The sequence below is a fragment of the Pagrus pagrus genome, assembly GCF_965226575.1.
Source record: "Pagrus pagrus genome assembly, chromosome: 3".
NCBI lineage: Eukaryota > Metazoa > Chordata > Actinopteri > Spariformes > Sparidae > Pagrus > Pagrus pagrus.
Window position 1 is genome coordinate 6,435,187 of NC_140187.1, and position 16,208 is coordinate 6,451,394.

General features: G+C 39.5%; 1 protein-coding gene across 6 annotated transcripts in view; it reads left to right on the forward strand.

Moving 5' to 3' along the window:
* Positions 1 to 16,208, forward strand: part of LOC311255399 (plasma membrane calcium-transporting ATPase 1-like) — a 91,959-nt gene that overhangs the window by 45,619 nt on the left and 30,132 nt on the right. For 5 of the 6 annotated variants that reach the window (XM_084349833.1, XM_084349834.1, XM_084349837.1 and 2 more), the window contains 5 exons: positions 5,552 to 5,749; positions 5,892 to 6,149; positions 6,572 to 6,697; positions 7,239 to 7,364; positions 10,204 to 10,239. In XM_084349833.1, the coding sequence (XP_084205959.1) occupies positions 5,552 to 5,749; positions 5,892 to 6,149; positions 6,572 to 6,697; positions 7,239 to 7,364; positions 10,204 to 10,239 (744 nt within the window). The remainder of the gene's footprint in view (positions 1 to 5,551; positions 5,750 to 5,891; positions 6,150 to 6,571; positions 6,698 to 7,238; positions 7,365 to 10,203; positions 10,240 to 16,208) is intronic. The other variant, XM_084349836.1, reaches the window with a different exon arrangement.

Here is a 16,208-nt window from a genome sequence, read left to right on the forward strand (position 1 = left end):
CATTTCATACCTGCCTGTCATTGTCTTTTTTTTCAGCTTAAGAATATAATTAGTGGAAAAGGAAATTGTCAGGGACATACAGGGCTACATGAGGCTGTGTGCCAGATTCAAATGAACTAGAAACCATGTCTTCCTGGCTCTCACCGGCACTGTGCATTTAAGTCTTTACTTTCAAATCTCATAGAGAAACATGACCATCAGTGGTCAAGGCTGTAAATTAATTTCAATTAACTCACATTTTGGAGAATTGCAGAAAATTTAAATGTATTGCAAATTGTGTATCATAGTCCACTTGCTAGGGATGCACACTATAATGTTTCAGCGTCTACATCGCAATGTGGACACGCGCAAAAGTCATATCACAGGACATGCTATGTCAAGTAAGGCATAATAACTCAAACACTTCTTGCTACAACTTTTTTGCTGCTCGATACAAAAGCAAACTTGAACAGTTTTCATTTTCTATAACTAATTTACAAGAGATGTATGTCTTATATTACACACTGTGATCCAATTTAAGTGTTCTTGGATTCATCAGTTTGTTTGTGCAGTCCCACTAAATCACCCCCATCATTACAGAATGATTTATTCTTATGAAATAGAGCTATGTAAGTTATCTGGACGAAATTCCCATATTTTTTCATATAGCACAAGATATTGCAGAAAAACAAAATCGCAAAGTCAGTTTTTTCCAATACTGTGCAACCCCACCACTGACATCTTTACATTGACTTGATATGCAGTTGCATTGACTCTTAAATGTGCCTTGCGTTCTGTTTAGCAGTCGATTCTGCTGAAGCTGAAGGATAGAATTGGCGTCACTAGTTTCTATGTGTGTCAGTGACTGAAACTGTGGGACAGCAGTGAAAGAAGAAAGCACTGCAGGATGATCGAAAAGATGGAGGGAAAGACAGAACTGGTGGATGCTTCACAGAGATGACAAAGGAAGCAGGAAGCAGTTCTGACAACATGGAGGAGAGAGGGGAAACAGTCATCTGCCTTTGTACCGGACGTAAAAAATTCTGAAGAATGAGACTGGACGTTAATACCTGCAGCTGTAGTTTTTGTCTGGAGACTGAATAAAAGTGTGAATTGTGTGGGGTAAAATACGTAGCTGCCTGTTGGCTTATAAAGCTGTAAATTGGAAGAGGCCTTTTTTTGGACCAATGAAGTCTATTTCTGCTGGAAGCTGAAATTCATAAACATCTGTGACAGGCGTGTGTGCAGCCGACTGCTCCTCTGTTACTGGAACATCATCTCAAAGCTTTAATCTGCATCTCTTTGGGGACGTTCACCAACACAACAGACCGACGCCAGGCACCAGATGAAACCCGCGTCACAATCTCAACATTAAACCAGAAAAAACAGACTTATCGATCAAACAGCTAGTAGAGGTGCTCCGTGATTCGTTTTTTCTTTATTTTAGCGTGACAGTAGCTTTCACGACAATCACCGGCTTAAAAATGATGAAACCAAACTTTGAACTAAACCGTATGTGATGAAACACTGCTGATGATGACTTTGACAAGCAGTGTATTTTTAAAATCTCTGTTTGTGCACTCTTCATGAAAATGTTTCTGCTTCTGCTCAAAACTTCAAAGGCACTCAGTCAGACATGTTAAGAAACTGTACTGTTGGTCAGATATACGGCTGTTTTTTAAAAAGATTTATCTTGGTATTGGTACTATGGTGACTTAAATTTAATCCATTTTACCTAATCAACCTTAATCTCAAGCAATCTAATATTTTCTGACCCAATCTCATCTCACTTTACCTCATCTGGCCTCATTTAGCTCTCATCATCTCATCTCATATGAACTCATCTCATTTGGTCACTTGACTTTATTTCATTTTACCATATCTGATCTCATCTCAAACCATCTCACATCTCATCATGATTTTCTTCCCACTATTCCTAATCTGGCCCTCATCCATTTTACATCCCTTCATCTCATCTCCGCTCATCTCATTTCACCTAAGACCACACCCCATGTCATCCCACATCACCTCATCACGTCTCACCTTGTCTCCTCATGTCACATTATGTCTCATCTTGCCTCTTGTCCATTCATCAATTCTTCTCATCTCATCTCTAACCTAATCTTAGTCACCTTTAGCTTTCGATTGTTAAATACAAATATTTCGCCATTGGAGCCATCCAATTAATGCTACATGACATAAGTGATGACGACATTTGTACCTCTTTGCGCACCGTTGTTGCGTGATAAGTAAAACCGGACGCTCGTTTTTGCTATCTTGTAGTTAATGACTGGTTCTAAAGAAATGGGAGAGCAGTCATAGGGAGGAGGAGGAGGCGAACTCTTCATTCAGTCTGTCTGGAGAGAATCATTAGAGAAGGAATAAGAGGCCATTATTAAAACATATGTTAGCAGAAACATGTTTGAGTATGCTGACTTGCAGAGTCCCTCTTCGTGAAATTTCCTGGCAGTGCGGTCTATTGACATTCAGATCACGTTCCACTGCACATCTCCCAATTCCACCAAGATCCACAGCAGCCATGTTGTTGCCCACACAGCCCTGCAGAGAAAGTCACACATTTTCAGGTTTTACTGAAAAATACCCAGATTCATTAAAAGGAGGCAGATGAGTTCAACTAATTTTCATTCAGACTTGTCCTTGTGCACCCAGAAGTTGCCGCAAATAAACACTGTTTACTGAATATAAAGTTAATGAGGTCCTGTGGTGATGAGCTCAGCCCAGAAAATCCTCTCATATAAGAACATGAAGTTAAATACGAGATGCTGATTATCCTCCATTAATTTATACCCTGCGTTAAGCATAATAAAGATTTTCACCCAGATTTTTACATTTAAAACCAAAAGTAAGGAACTCTTTGGACGGAGTCCTCCTGCTCTGCCCCCGTGTAAGCATCCAAGCCGACTGAGAAATGTCTTTGTTTTTATTGTCCTTATATAGAGAATGAATGAGCAGATAGACATGAGTCACTGCTGGAAAATGACAGTCACAGCTCTGGAATCAATAACTCAGAGATATTGTTTGGTCTTCAGTTAGCAGAGGTTTGTAAGAGATCTCTCTGCAGAGGGGCAGGAAGACAAAACATCAGGCAGATTTATTTTTTTTATTAGGTGTACTAGTCAATTAGTTGAAGAAATTTGGTGACTGTAGGCAAAAATGATGCCGCAAACCCTGCTCTTTAACTTGATTTGTTTTTGTGGTTTGTCTGGGAAATAAGGCTACAGCTTAATTATTTTCATTATCAGTTAATATGTTGAATTAATTATTTATTTATGCTTTTGATTCTTGATTTCGAAATTAGCTTTTAACAGAGGTCTTCAGTATTTTCTCTGTGAGTCAGCTGATCCGGACTGGATCGGTCTGATCAGGTGTTGTTGTGTTGACATGGAGCATTTTGGCTCGGGTGGAGCACCAGATTGTGTGTTCAGCAGGGAGGGTTCGGGTCAGTTCAGGCTGCCATAGACTCATCATTACCACAGACAACACCCACCAGTGGTTTTCAGCCTGAAGGTTGGGACCCACACAAGAGACCACAGGATGAACCTGAAGGGTCGTAGGATGATTGACAGGAAGAGGAAACCACAGAAAATTCATCAGTGTATCATTTTAGCATGTCAAGTCCCAAAACATAATCAAAATAAAACAAAAATCTTTTGTCTTTGGTTGAACTGATCACAACTGGTAGACGAGGGGTCATTTTAAGAGGTTGCAAATTAAAAAGAACAACCCAGCTTCTTTCAGTTGTTAAAATTCACGTCTGATGACGGGAGTAATTTTTCCAATCTGTGTGGCTGCTCTTGAATGCACCATTTGCCTGACCTTACATTCAATTTTTTTTTTTTTTTTTTACTGAATCGACACTGAAAGGAAGAAATAATGAATCCAGAAATACATAATTTCTCAGGGTGGAACAAATCTGTGTTGGTAATTCGCCCAAGTAAATATTGTATATGGAAACACTGCAGTCTTTCATGGCAACAAAAGTAGGTCATGTTGCAAAACTACTGTTTATAGAAACATGCAAAATCCTGACTTTTCATAACTATGGTGTATCTTCTGCCTTCACTGTGTGTAGGTGCACAGCTATGCAGCAGCCAGTAAAGGTTCAAGTCAGGAATCAGCCTTTTTTTTTTACTGGAGGCAACTGTGAAGCTGTGAAACTGTCGGCACAGGAGAAGAAAAAACAAACTTCAAGCACTCACGTGTGGAGCAGGAACAAATATACTTGAATTAGATTAAAAAGCCTTTATTCTGTACTGACTAGCTGTCTAATAAGTTACATAGTGTTTCGTCTGTATCTAAAATTGGTATTTATTCAGTATTTCTATTTTTGAGAGGCCTTTAACAAACGCTATTTCCCATAAGCCCTAGACATTCATGGGATAAACATCATGGCTCAACAGAAGAAACAAGTTCATTGGCATGTCTGAGAAAGACCACTGAACGCTGTAGATGTTTTTAGACAGCAGAGATTACAACTAGAAAGTTGAATAAGTTAGTTTATAAGCATGTGTTGGTGAGTTTTATTAATATGGATAACAGAATACTCCGTGCTTCTTCTTAAACTGCTGTAGTAAATGCTGTCTTTTCCCAGCATATGGGCATTAAATTCCAGGACCTCTTTTTTTTTTTTTCCTTCAGCAAGACGGATGAAAGAAATGCTGAATGAAAGATTGCATTTAGTTACAGAATCCAGTGGAACCAGAGGCCAGCTCGGATGTGACATCATGAGTTTGGCTCTCTATTGTGCATTAACATCCATTTGAATCCGTAATACACAAGGGGCAAAAGTACATCATGTTTCTGTACAGCTGCCGTTGCTATGTGAGGATGTTTTGATGTTATGATATCTTGGGACCCCAGATAAAATAATTAGTGTGTCTCAAGAGCAGAGGTGATTTCTGACTTCATAAGAAGAGGAGACAGACTGTCAAAATGTGTTCAAAGGGAAACATTTTGGATTGCAACCTTTTAAAGATACAACATACATAGTACTTCATGAATCCAATGATTGTACTCATTAAGTAGTATTTCAGGATGTCTTTCAACATTTATACATCACTAGGTTGGACTGTTGTCTCCCCACTTTGCAGACATTTTTCATCGCCTGTTCTTTTTTAAATCCTCTGGTGGTGTGTGTCATACACATAACGTTGTCAAAACATCACACCCCTGTCCTGTCCCGCCTCTCCCCAGATCGTTCTTTATTACACAGACGTTGATTCTGTTACTGTCTCCACTGCCAGCTCAAAGGTGGAACAACGCTGCTCACCTTTCCAACTTTTATTTTTTACAGAATAGTAAATTCCCATCTTGAACATACTGTGTAAAAGGGGCTTAAGTCTTCACTACATATAAGAGTCTGGAGAGACATGGATATAAACTGCTACTTGACTGTTTGGCAACGGTAAACACATGAAAAATAAAACACAAGGTGTTACTTATAGTTTGTTTGTTTTTTAAAGTAACCTTAAGCCACACTCTTCTCACTTACTGTTTTAGAAACTGTTTCTTTATTGATGTGAATATCAATGTCTTATGTTAATGTGTGCAGGTCTGTCTGGTAACCCCGTTGATTTGGAGAAACGTCACACATCATTCGGCAAAAACTTCATCCCACCCAAGAAGGCCAAGACATTCCTGCAGCTGGTTTGGGAGGCTCTGCAGGATGTGACCCTAATCATCCTGGAAATTGCTGCCATTATCTCGCTGGCTCTGTCCTTTTTCCATCCACCAGGGGGCGATAGTGAAGGTTGGTGTCAGTCTGAACTGTTGCAAGCTTTACACTTTCAAAATCAATTACTGTCCTATTTGATTTAATTTAATTTATTTCATTTTATATTTTGTGTGTACATTTTGTGATTCTACCTGATTATTTTCTCATCTTCTACCAGCATGTGGCCAGGCTGCAGGCGGTGTCGAGGACGAGGGCGAGGCCCAGGCAGGCTGGATCGAGGGCGCCGCCATCCTGTTCTCAGTCATTATTGTGGTCCTGGTGACGGCCTTCAATGATTGGTCGAAGGAGAAACAGTTCCGCGGGCTGCAGAGCAGGATCGAGCAGGAACAAAAGTTCACGGTCATCCGTAAAGGCCAGGTCATCCAGATACCTGTGGCAGAGATCGTGGTGGGAGACATAGCTCAAATTAAATATGGTACGAGACCACAGACACCAGACTGAAATATCAAACCTGTGACATTAATGTCACCCCCAAAGGTTCTAGGACACACAAACAGTACCTTTAGACAGGCAGATTTACGTTCTGCCTCCTGGGTGTGTGCTGTGGATTTTTTGGATTTGTTGTACTCTTTTGACTCTGTTCTTAAGAAAAAAACAACTACAGAGTGAGCAGATTAAGTTCAAATTCTAGTTGTTGTTTTTTTAATTTATATTTTACAATAAGATCTGTTTTAGTATTATAGGAGAGCTAAACAATGTCTGCTCAATTTGGATGTTTTTAATGTAACATTTCATAGTTCAGACTTAATCAGAGTTATGAGAGACTGTGGAAAGGGCAAAAATCAACTTTGTTTCTTGAAATAAATTAAATGGACCCTCTGACCTTTGTGCCTGCAGGAGACCTGCTGCCTGCCGATGGAATCCTCATTCAGGGGAATGACCTGAAGATAGACGAGAGTTCTCTGACTGGAGAGTCCGATCAAGTCCGCAAGTCTTTGGAGAAGGACCCCATGCTGCTTTCTGGTAAGTGCCTGCTCACAGTCTCAAGACATGGACCAACACTGATGGTGGTTTTTGAACTGAATCATCTGATATTAACTACCCTTTGTTTGTTTCTTGTCTGTAAGAAAAATCCTCTGAAGCAGGATGTGGATTCAGATCTAATAATTATCGATGTGTATTATGTCCATATGTGACTGGACCTGCTGACAAGATAATTGAACAATAAAGTGTTAGTGTACAGCACCTTTTTGCAATGTCAAGGCACTTATATCTAAAATATACATCTAATAAGAAATAATTGACTCTGACTCATCAGGAGACTCAGCCACATAAAGCTTAGTGTCATCAGCATAGAAAGATATGCCATGACTCCTGAGGATACCACCAAGAGGTTACATACTCTAAGATGAAATAGTAGTGGCCCAAAGATGAATCCGTGGGGAACTCCACACGTTGATAATATCAACAAACTAACAACTCTGAAGAAAAGACATGACAGTATATAACAGTGACAGTTAAAGTTCTCGTTGTAACTTTTAGTTTGTTTTTTTCCTTTCCTAAGGGACCCACGTAATGGAGGGATCAGGCAGGATGGTGGTGTCAGCTGTTGGACTCAACTCTCAAACTGGTATCATCTTTACTCTGCTGGGCGCCAGCGAGAATGACGAAGAGAAGAAGGTCAAGAAAAGTAAGACATAAGACAAAGCTTCTGAAAAAACACACCATGTTGAAGTGTTGAAGGTCATACGAGGGCACTAAGTGTGAAGTGTTGGGAGGAGTTGAGTTGTAAGAAAGATGATTTTCACCTTGTCAGCTTCTGAATATTTCTACTCTACTGTTTGAACAGTGCAGATTGGAAATATTTGCACGTTTTTATCAGCTGGTGTTGATTTGAAGTTTCTCCCGTTGTATTAGCTGACTCTGTCAGCAGGTAGTGTTCATCCAGTCCGAGCTGATAACAGCTGAGCTGTTTGAAGGGTATAACTGTAATATTTTTACATCAGTGAGCTTCAATCTGATCAAAAAGTCATCAGTGAATAAATGAGACCACAGATGAGTTCTCGTGTAGTGATCATATCTGCTCAACAACTGAAGACAACTGACATGAGTGTCTGACCAGAAGAGATATTGACAACAACAGTTACAACATAACAAGGCATGCTGGGCCTGTCAGTGTTTGGATTTCTCAACATGTTGAAGCGGTGTACATGGGGTTGTAAGAGGTATACTCTGCATCCAAAGACCTTTGTGGTGGTGTCATTCATACTCGTTAGCATGCCTAGCTAACAAGCTTCTTACCCACATTTATAAACAAGGCTGTGTCTTTAAGAAATATATCTGATCATCCATTATTTCTTGTTAACTTGTATAACTCTTCTATAACTGGTGAGGATGCTCAATTTGTAACTGGGACATTTTAGCTTTCACCTCAGTCTGCTTTGCATCAACATGTGATGCTCAGCTGTCATAATTACTATTTGGCCATCAAATAGAGCTGCTAAAACCTGCCAGTTCATTTGTTATTTCAGCAAAATTGTTGGTCACTGAATAAATGTGTGTAGCTGCTTTTGTTTAATTCTTCTTTAAATCAAGGACCTCTTGTAATTAATGGTCAATCTGCCACCTTCATTTTTAACCGAATAGTTGATAGATGGGAAGCGTGACTGGCATAGCAGTGGTACTCAGTTTTTCATTGCACACTTGCAAATTAATGCTTTCTTGTGAATATTTCAGTCAGTCAACACTTTGAACAGTTTTGAAGTACAAAAACTGGTTGATCACCTGAATAAACACTACATTGTGGTCTCATTTATTCATGGTAGTTCATGGCCACTATACTGACTTAATGATTTGACAGTGATGTAATGTTGGGTAAAAATGCCAAACGTACCTTCCTCTGTTTACATGCAGTTGCTTTTTGAAGTGGAACCCTTCAAAAGCCAAAGTCCCGATGATCCTCGTACTATCACAGAGCAGTTTGATGTAAACCAACAGGCTTCTGCAGTCGGTCTCTATTGCTTTTTATTTGCTTGTGATCATGCTAACCCCCTTTTACTCATGTGTTTTTCTTGAGTTTGTTTTTGTCTGATCATTTGTTTTATTGGCTAAAGTTTGAGTTTGTCAGGCATTCATTGTGAACTGGCTGAATGTACCAGCTCAGCGGAGAGAGATGCTCAGGTTTACATTTTGGCCTCCAGTCACTGATTTTAAAAACTAAACCAATAATGAGTTCCTAATGAGGAGAACCACAAGATTTCTTTTCTGAATCCATAGAAATTAACTGAAAATAATCAGAAGAAGATAGCATTTAGAGTAGCTTATACAGGTGTCTCTCCTTCTATACACGTTGACATAATATATTCCTTAGGCCTTAGCTGCAACTGTAATCTAAACCCAACTGTAACCCCGTAATCCTAAAACCAAGACTGAATCCTCAGAAAATCCTATGAAATAATGAGGACTGGAGACAATGTTCCACTTTCCAGATCATCAAGCCACTGTACACACACATATTCATGCATCATTCATGTAAAGTCACACCCATTGGTTGTCTTACAAACATAAGAGCCTCCAGTGTTAGTGAATGCAACCGCAGTTCAGTCTCTGTCATCAATCACAAACTACCAGCTGAATAACAAAAAGAGGTGCGTGTGTGTGTGTGTGTGTGTGTGTGTGTGTGTGTTTGTGCATGTGTGTGTGTGTGTGGGTGTGTGGTTTTGACCTTGCCACACTCCCTTTTACAATAAAAGCAGAAAGCTCCATATTAGGATGCCAGGAAGTTGATATCCCCTTCATGGGATCGTGACCATCTACTCAAACTTCCAACCAGTGGCTGTTTAGAATGCTGAAATTAAAATTCATCATCTGGACACATTCTTATAATTGTGTCAAATTTCTTGGCAATCAATCTGTTGAAAATATCTCAGCCTAAAGCAAAGTCGTGGACCACCCAGCCAACATTTCCATCGCATTTACTTTGATTTTCGCAGCAGGTCATGGTGAGAGTAGACTTTGTCATTGCAGCAATACAATGACATTTAGCATCTAACCAGAAAGTGTGAACAGCAGTAAAGTACATATAGATATGTTATGAAGATGAATGGCTATACGAAGAATGGTGACCAGTATACCTTCTTAACAATAAGATAGTGTTTATAAAACTGTCACAGTACACAGAAATATGGCACATCAAACCAATAATGTATTTTTGTTTACTACATTATTGTTTAATGTTCAATTACATTTTTGAATTGAACTCTATATTCTCATTTATTTTGATTTTCTAAAAATAATGATAAATTGATTAGGTCTGCTGTCAAACATTGTGGCTATTGGTTCTCTGCAGCAGGAAGTCGTGCGTCTCTCTCCTCTGATTGGTACATTCCTGCCCACAACACACACACGACACACACACACCTGTGGGTTTCTATCAGTTTGAACTTTGTGTTCTCCCTCAGTTTGATTTGATCTTATTTTTCCTTTGAGCCATCTTATCAGCATTCCGCCCTCTCTCTCTGTCCGAACAGGTAAAAAACAAGGACCCCCTGAAAATCGCAACAAAGGTAACCCCTCCATTCATCCATCTGTCCCTCTCTGTCCCTCCATCCTCCTTGTTACTCACCCCCTCCTCACCCTCCACCCAGCGGCAGAAGGGGAGTGTCCAGTCCATCTCTCTCTCTCTGCTGTACAAAGGGGGACGTTCTCTCGCCTTGCTTTACCTGTAAAAGGGTGCAACTCTCAACCTTCAAGTCTTTGACAGCCAATCACAGCATCTACACTTGTCATGGTAACTGTCATAGGGTGACTATGGGATTGTATTTATGCCTTAAGTTCTGAGAGTATGTTGGGTCATTTTGAACACAGAAAAAGTTGCTAAATAAATTATATTTTGTAGAGAAATTATAACTCAGAGCATATTGTCATTTGAGACAATAAAGATATCAATTGTGCTCAACGATTTTAGGTTTTTGCTATTAAAACATTTTGAAAATATGCTTTAAGGCGGTTTCAAGGTGTAAAGATTTGCTGATTAATCGCTAGTCAATTGATTGAAAATGAATCAGAAGCTACTTTTATAATTGATTAATTGACTTTCTTGGTCTCTCCAGAAAATAAAGATTGGCAGTTGTCTCATGGTGACCTTTGATATTTTGTAGACTTAATGTTGAATCAAGAAAATTATGGAAAGTTAATTATTCTGTCCTTGATCCAACCACCCATGCTTACCTAAATAATTATGCTACAAGCCAACAAAATACAAATCAACTTTCAGACAGAATTTAATAAAGGTTTAAAATCAAGATACTAGCTAAACCGTTTAAACTATTTCAGTGGGCACGTACACAGACAGCACATGGTGCAGGAAAATTGAAAGAGAGAAAATCTGCAGCTTTACTCCATTTATTGAGTACAAAATAAAATGTTGTTTGCTCAAATAAGATTATTCTTTGAATGATAATTTCTCTACAATATATAATTTTTGTGCTTGAAAATCTCTTTTTAATGTCCCATAGCACTCTTAAGACACGAGACACAAATATACCCCCATCAGTGAGGTTGACTGTTACACAGCAGTCTGACCCTTAAAGTGTCTTTCACGGGTGTTGCTGTGTTGAAATCGAGCGCTCCCTCAGTGCCTTTAACTATTTAATATTTAATGGATTTGATGTGTGTTTCCGTTGATGACGTCATTGTTCCAACCTCCGAATTCGACCAGCCAACCATCCTCTTATGTCCCGTGTGATCCAACACATGTCTAACTTCCTCTGCAAGCTGTCACCACACACACACACACACACACACACACACACACACACGCACACACACACACAGCTCCCCTTCTCCCGACCTCCCATAGTTTGAGCATCTGCTGCAGGCAGAATGCTTCTTGATGTACACAGAAACACACACACACACTCCTTGCTCTTGGACACTCATCACACTTTCGCACACAGAAATATTTCACAGGGCTGCAGTAACAGATGACCCCCGATAAAAACACCTAGAGAACAAAAACTGCAGAAACACCTTCAGTTGCTGTGGACTGACTTCAGAATTCTGAGACCACAGAGAATTCTCACCTCCTCTGCAGCTCTTTTAGGTTTACTTGCCTCCTTTAGCTCCTAGTTTTGGTTTCACAGCAGATATACCGTGCGGTTTTAGTTTGATCACTCTCGTCAGCCACGTTTTCACCAGCAGCAGGAAGCTGTTTTCACATGACTCCAATGGAACGATGTGGTTTCTTTGTCTGCTGGATGTGGAAGTAGACGGTTGCTTGCACTTAAAAATGTGTCAGAAATGTACATCTGTCAGCTAATGGTGGAGTTCATATGCCCCCTAGTGGCCAAAAAATCAATGCATCTTGGAATTAGACACGCCACAAGGTGTAGATACCTTTCTGATCCCTTTACACGATTCTACTGGGCTGTTTTTTCTTTCACTGTAAAGCTGCTATTAGTGAGTGTCAACATCTTCTGCAGATGTTTCTTAACTTAAAGCCTAATCAAAGAAATTGAGGTTTAGGTCTATAACTGAGAACTATTTACATTTATGATTAATCACACTTCCTAAAGCCCAATTTGTCATTGTCAAAATTGCTTGTCATTTTTCAGGCAACAATCTAAAACCAAAAGATGTTTTGTTTACTAACTATCGCATAGGACAAAAGCAACCAACATAATGGGCAAACATAATGTCTGGCATTTTTGTTTGAAATATCAGTTAAATAATGAATCAGTCATTTAAATAATTGTCAAATACTGTAAGAAGCTTTTAAAGTGAAACATTTGTGCAGGAAGTTTAATTGACAATATCTCAACAGTGATAGAAAAACAGCAAAGTAGAAGCGACTGGATGTAATTAGTAAATGAAAACTGTATTAGCGTTTAAAAGTCAACGTGAGAGCAAAAGAGTTGTTCAGTGTGTCTGCTGTTGTACTGATGGAATAAGTCCTGTGGAAATGTATATTATACTGAATTTATCTAGACAACAGATGGACCTGGACGGATTTAGTTTGTATCAACAATAAATTAAAGTCGGGGTAAAAAAAAGGTTTCTTAAAATGAATTCCAACAGTGCAACAACAGAGTCATGATCACCACTCTGCTGCTCTTTTTAACACCAATCCTCAACACCTCCTGCAAATGTTTCACATTAAAAGCCGAAAAGGAAAGCAGTGATTTTTCTTTTGAGCTGCTGAGATGCTTTTATTGTGAAATGTCTCTACAAAAGCGTTGCGTTTTGTCTACACAGCAATGAGAAGATAAAAATAACCTTATTGTATCTGAGAATTTGTGGAGGCTACATGTTCAGTTTTCACATCACACATTTCAATGCAATGAATGTGACTCTCTGTTGACACTGTTGAGAAAAACCAACCGCTCCAAACAGTGCGGTGATGTTTTTTGGCTGAAGCAATGCTGTCAGTGTGTGTGGGAGTTGCACCCTTGCAGTATTAGTGGGCTGTGGGCTGTCGTCTGTTCTGTTTGTGTACCTTCAGTTTCTTTTCTTTTCGCCTTTTGATTCCTCTCATTTCTCTCACTGTTGCCTCCTTGCAGGGTGTTGCTCAGGACTTCATGTTGTCTTGTAATCACTGTTTGAATCTCTCCCTCTTCTCTGTTATTTTTATGTCTTGCTGAAGTCTCCTGCAGCCTCCACAGCTCTGCAGCCTCCTCTACCTCCTCCTGTCTCTCTCTGTCGTGGTTCTGCATCGCTGTCGTTTTTTTGTTTTCTGGGGTGATCCTTTGAGTTCGTCTTCTGTTTGTTGACTTGCTTTTTGATTGTCAGACACCCCCTCCCCTCTGCCCGCCGTGCGCTCTCCCATGGTTCAGTGCTGCGCCTGTTTACAGTTCTGTGGTTGGTCAGTGGGTCTCAGTCCTGTTCATGTGCAGCTGTGTCAGTTAGTTCTATGTTGTGGCTTGTCTTCAGAGTGGACCATGTGCATAAAGCTCCACAGCTTCCTGGTTTGACACAGACTCATCCCCACATTAAGAATGTCCAACTGTCATGTTGAGGTCATGCTGTCATGAAGGGACTTCCCTTTTGGCAAAGTTGTATGTGGGGAGCTTCTCATTATGAACCTGATGAAACTCAGAATGAGGCAGTGACGATGACAGTGAAGGAGTTTTGGGATAGAAGTGTCTAAAAAACACATAATAAGACATTAAAGATACACTTTTGTGCTAGCATCCCAAAACCTTTTGAAGTTTGGAACAAAATATGAACAGTGAGCTGTTAGGTAATGTTCATCTTTTTGTTTTCGAGACATTGAACCCCATGCAAGAACATTTTAGTATTCTTATCCTAAATCCCTTACATTTTCCACCAGCTAGTTACAGTGTTTAAACAAGTGTGCAAACATTTAACCTGAGGGGTACGATCTGAATGTTAAGTGGTGTACCTTTTGTGACAAATGGTCAATTATGTCCCCTAAGGTAAAGAATTTCCCTCTGCTGAAATCGGCAGACAAATGAAGCAAATTGAACAGTGTCAAACACCAAAATTCACGAGAATGATTGTCACATCCATAGACTGTGTAAAAGAAATGAGCGTAGCTACTGTGACACCCATTGGTTTGCAGACTACCGTTTTTGCAGCCTCGAATTATCAAAAGCCAGAAGTCACCATATAAAGACAATCTGACTCAGGAAACCATGCAGGTTGTTGTAGAAGCGACTTGTATCACAAGGTAGCCACGCCCTAACACAAACCCTACTCTATCATCTATTTTACCCCAAGTGGGACCATAATTTACAAAATTAACATCCCCTCTCCATCATGCTGCATTGAAGGAGAATTGAAACTAGTGCTTGAGACCATAAACTCATTAGAAAACTGTTTACTCAGATAACAACTCAAGTGAGAAGTAGGGTCATTTTCTAACAAGTTTACGTACAATCAGGCTTATTTTTGCAACCATTTGAGGCGCCTGCAGGCCATTAGAAACAATGCAGGTTTTAAGGCACCTCAACATTGGCTTCACTATGTCACGCCACACAAATGGGTCATGGAGTTATTTCTCCAAACATAACTTGGTAACCATTTATTTGCACATCCATGACAGCTTATCTTTCTGTCATTAGCTTCTCACTGTAGAATTTATCTAAAACCTCTTGACGGTGTCTTGAACATTAAAGGTATCACAAAAGTAAACTTTATTGCAGAACATTTGTATTAGTTTGTGCAGTCAAGGTAAGGCAATTCTATTTGTATTGCACCGTTCAACAACCAAGCACCTCAGGGAGCTTTAAATTAAAGACATACAATATAAAAGATACACAATGCAATATAATAACTGTATTTAAAAGGATTTGAAAGGATTAAAACAATATAAATAGAATTAAGTGGCCAAGAGTGTAGGTTTCATGCACCCTTATTACCATAAAACTTTGTAAACAACACTTTCCCCCAGGTAAGCCTCACAGCATCCCCACCTACACTCTGTAAACATAATACAACACAGACAGCCTCCTCCACATCTATCTGTCAATCTGTACATGAATCAAACATCAGGCTAAACACTCAAATGTTCTTTTAAATCACTTAAAAACATTGTGTTTGTACTAGTAGCTCTTGCATGTGGTCCAATCAGTCACTTTTGTTATAATAGATTTAGGTTTAACTTGAAGCTGAAAAAGAAACAGCATAAAAATGGACTGTTAGTTTCCACTCCCGCACAGTCCAGATTCAGACCTTCATTATTATTATGATTGACTTATTCCAGTAAAGGTTTCTCTAGATGAAACCAAATAATGGAATAAATCTGATTGCAACAGCTGCCTTCTCTGACCTCAGTAGGTATGAAATAACAAACTGCATAGGAGGACATTTTGCATGTTATTTGAATTACATTCAAATTCCCTTGTTAAAATTTAGATTTTCAGCGAACACTTGAAGTTTCTCTTTTTATTTAGAAACTTCTTATTGGTCATCCAGGAATCTAAACCAGGAATCTGCTTTATGTCCATGATCTGTTGGTATTGTTGGTTCCAGAAGTGATGTTGACATTGTTACCAGCAGTGGCTCTCCAGTAGGGTTTACTATAGGAAAATACAGTTAGCTGATGGGCAATATCTGAGTATTTAATGACCCAAATACGAACATTTCCAGTATTTAATGTTAATGACCAAACAACAAATTGACAGAATTTTGAGTTAGAGTCATCCCAGTTGTCAGTGTTGTCAGCTCAGTTGTTCACGAGGGCAAACGGCACAACACCCAGTGTGTCAGATTAGAGTAGCTCTGTTCTTCTTCCATTCATCACCTGCTCACATTTCTTTGGTATGGAAATATGACAAACAGACAAACAGATCAAAAAGCTCCACATAGACTACTACAGTCCAAACAGGATACCAGCTGACGAAGTGAAATGCAAATACAGTTTGTTTATGCAAATGAGGAGCAGAGCCGCCGAGCAGAACGTGCAACCAGAAGCCATGTCAGACTTCAGAACTCAGCCTCGTTCCAAAGCTTTGAGCTCGGATGTGAAACAAACACAGTGTGTGTGATTGACAGCCTCCGGTTTAATCCTCTC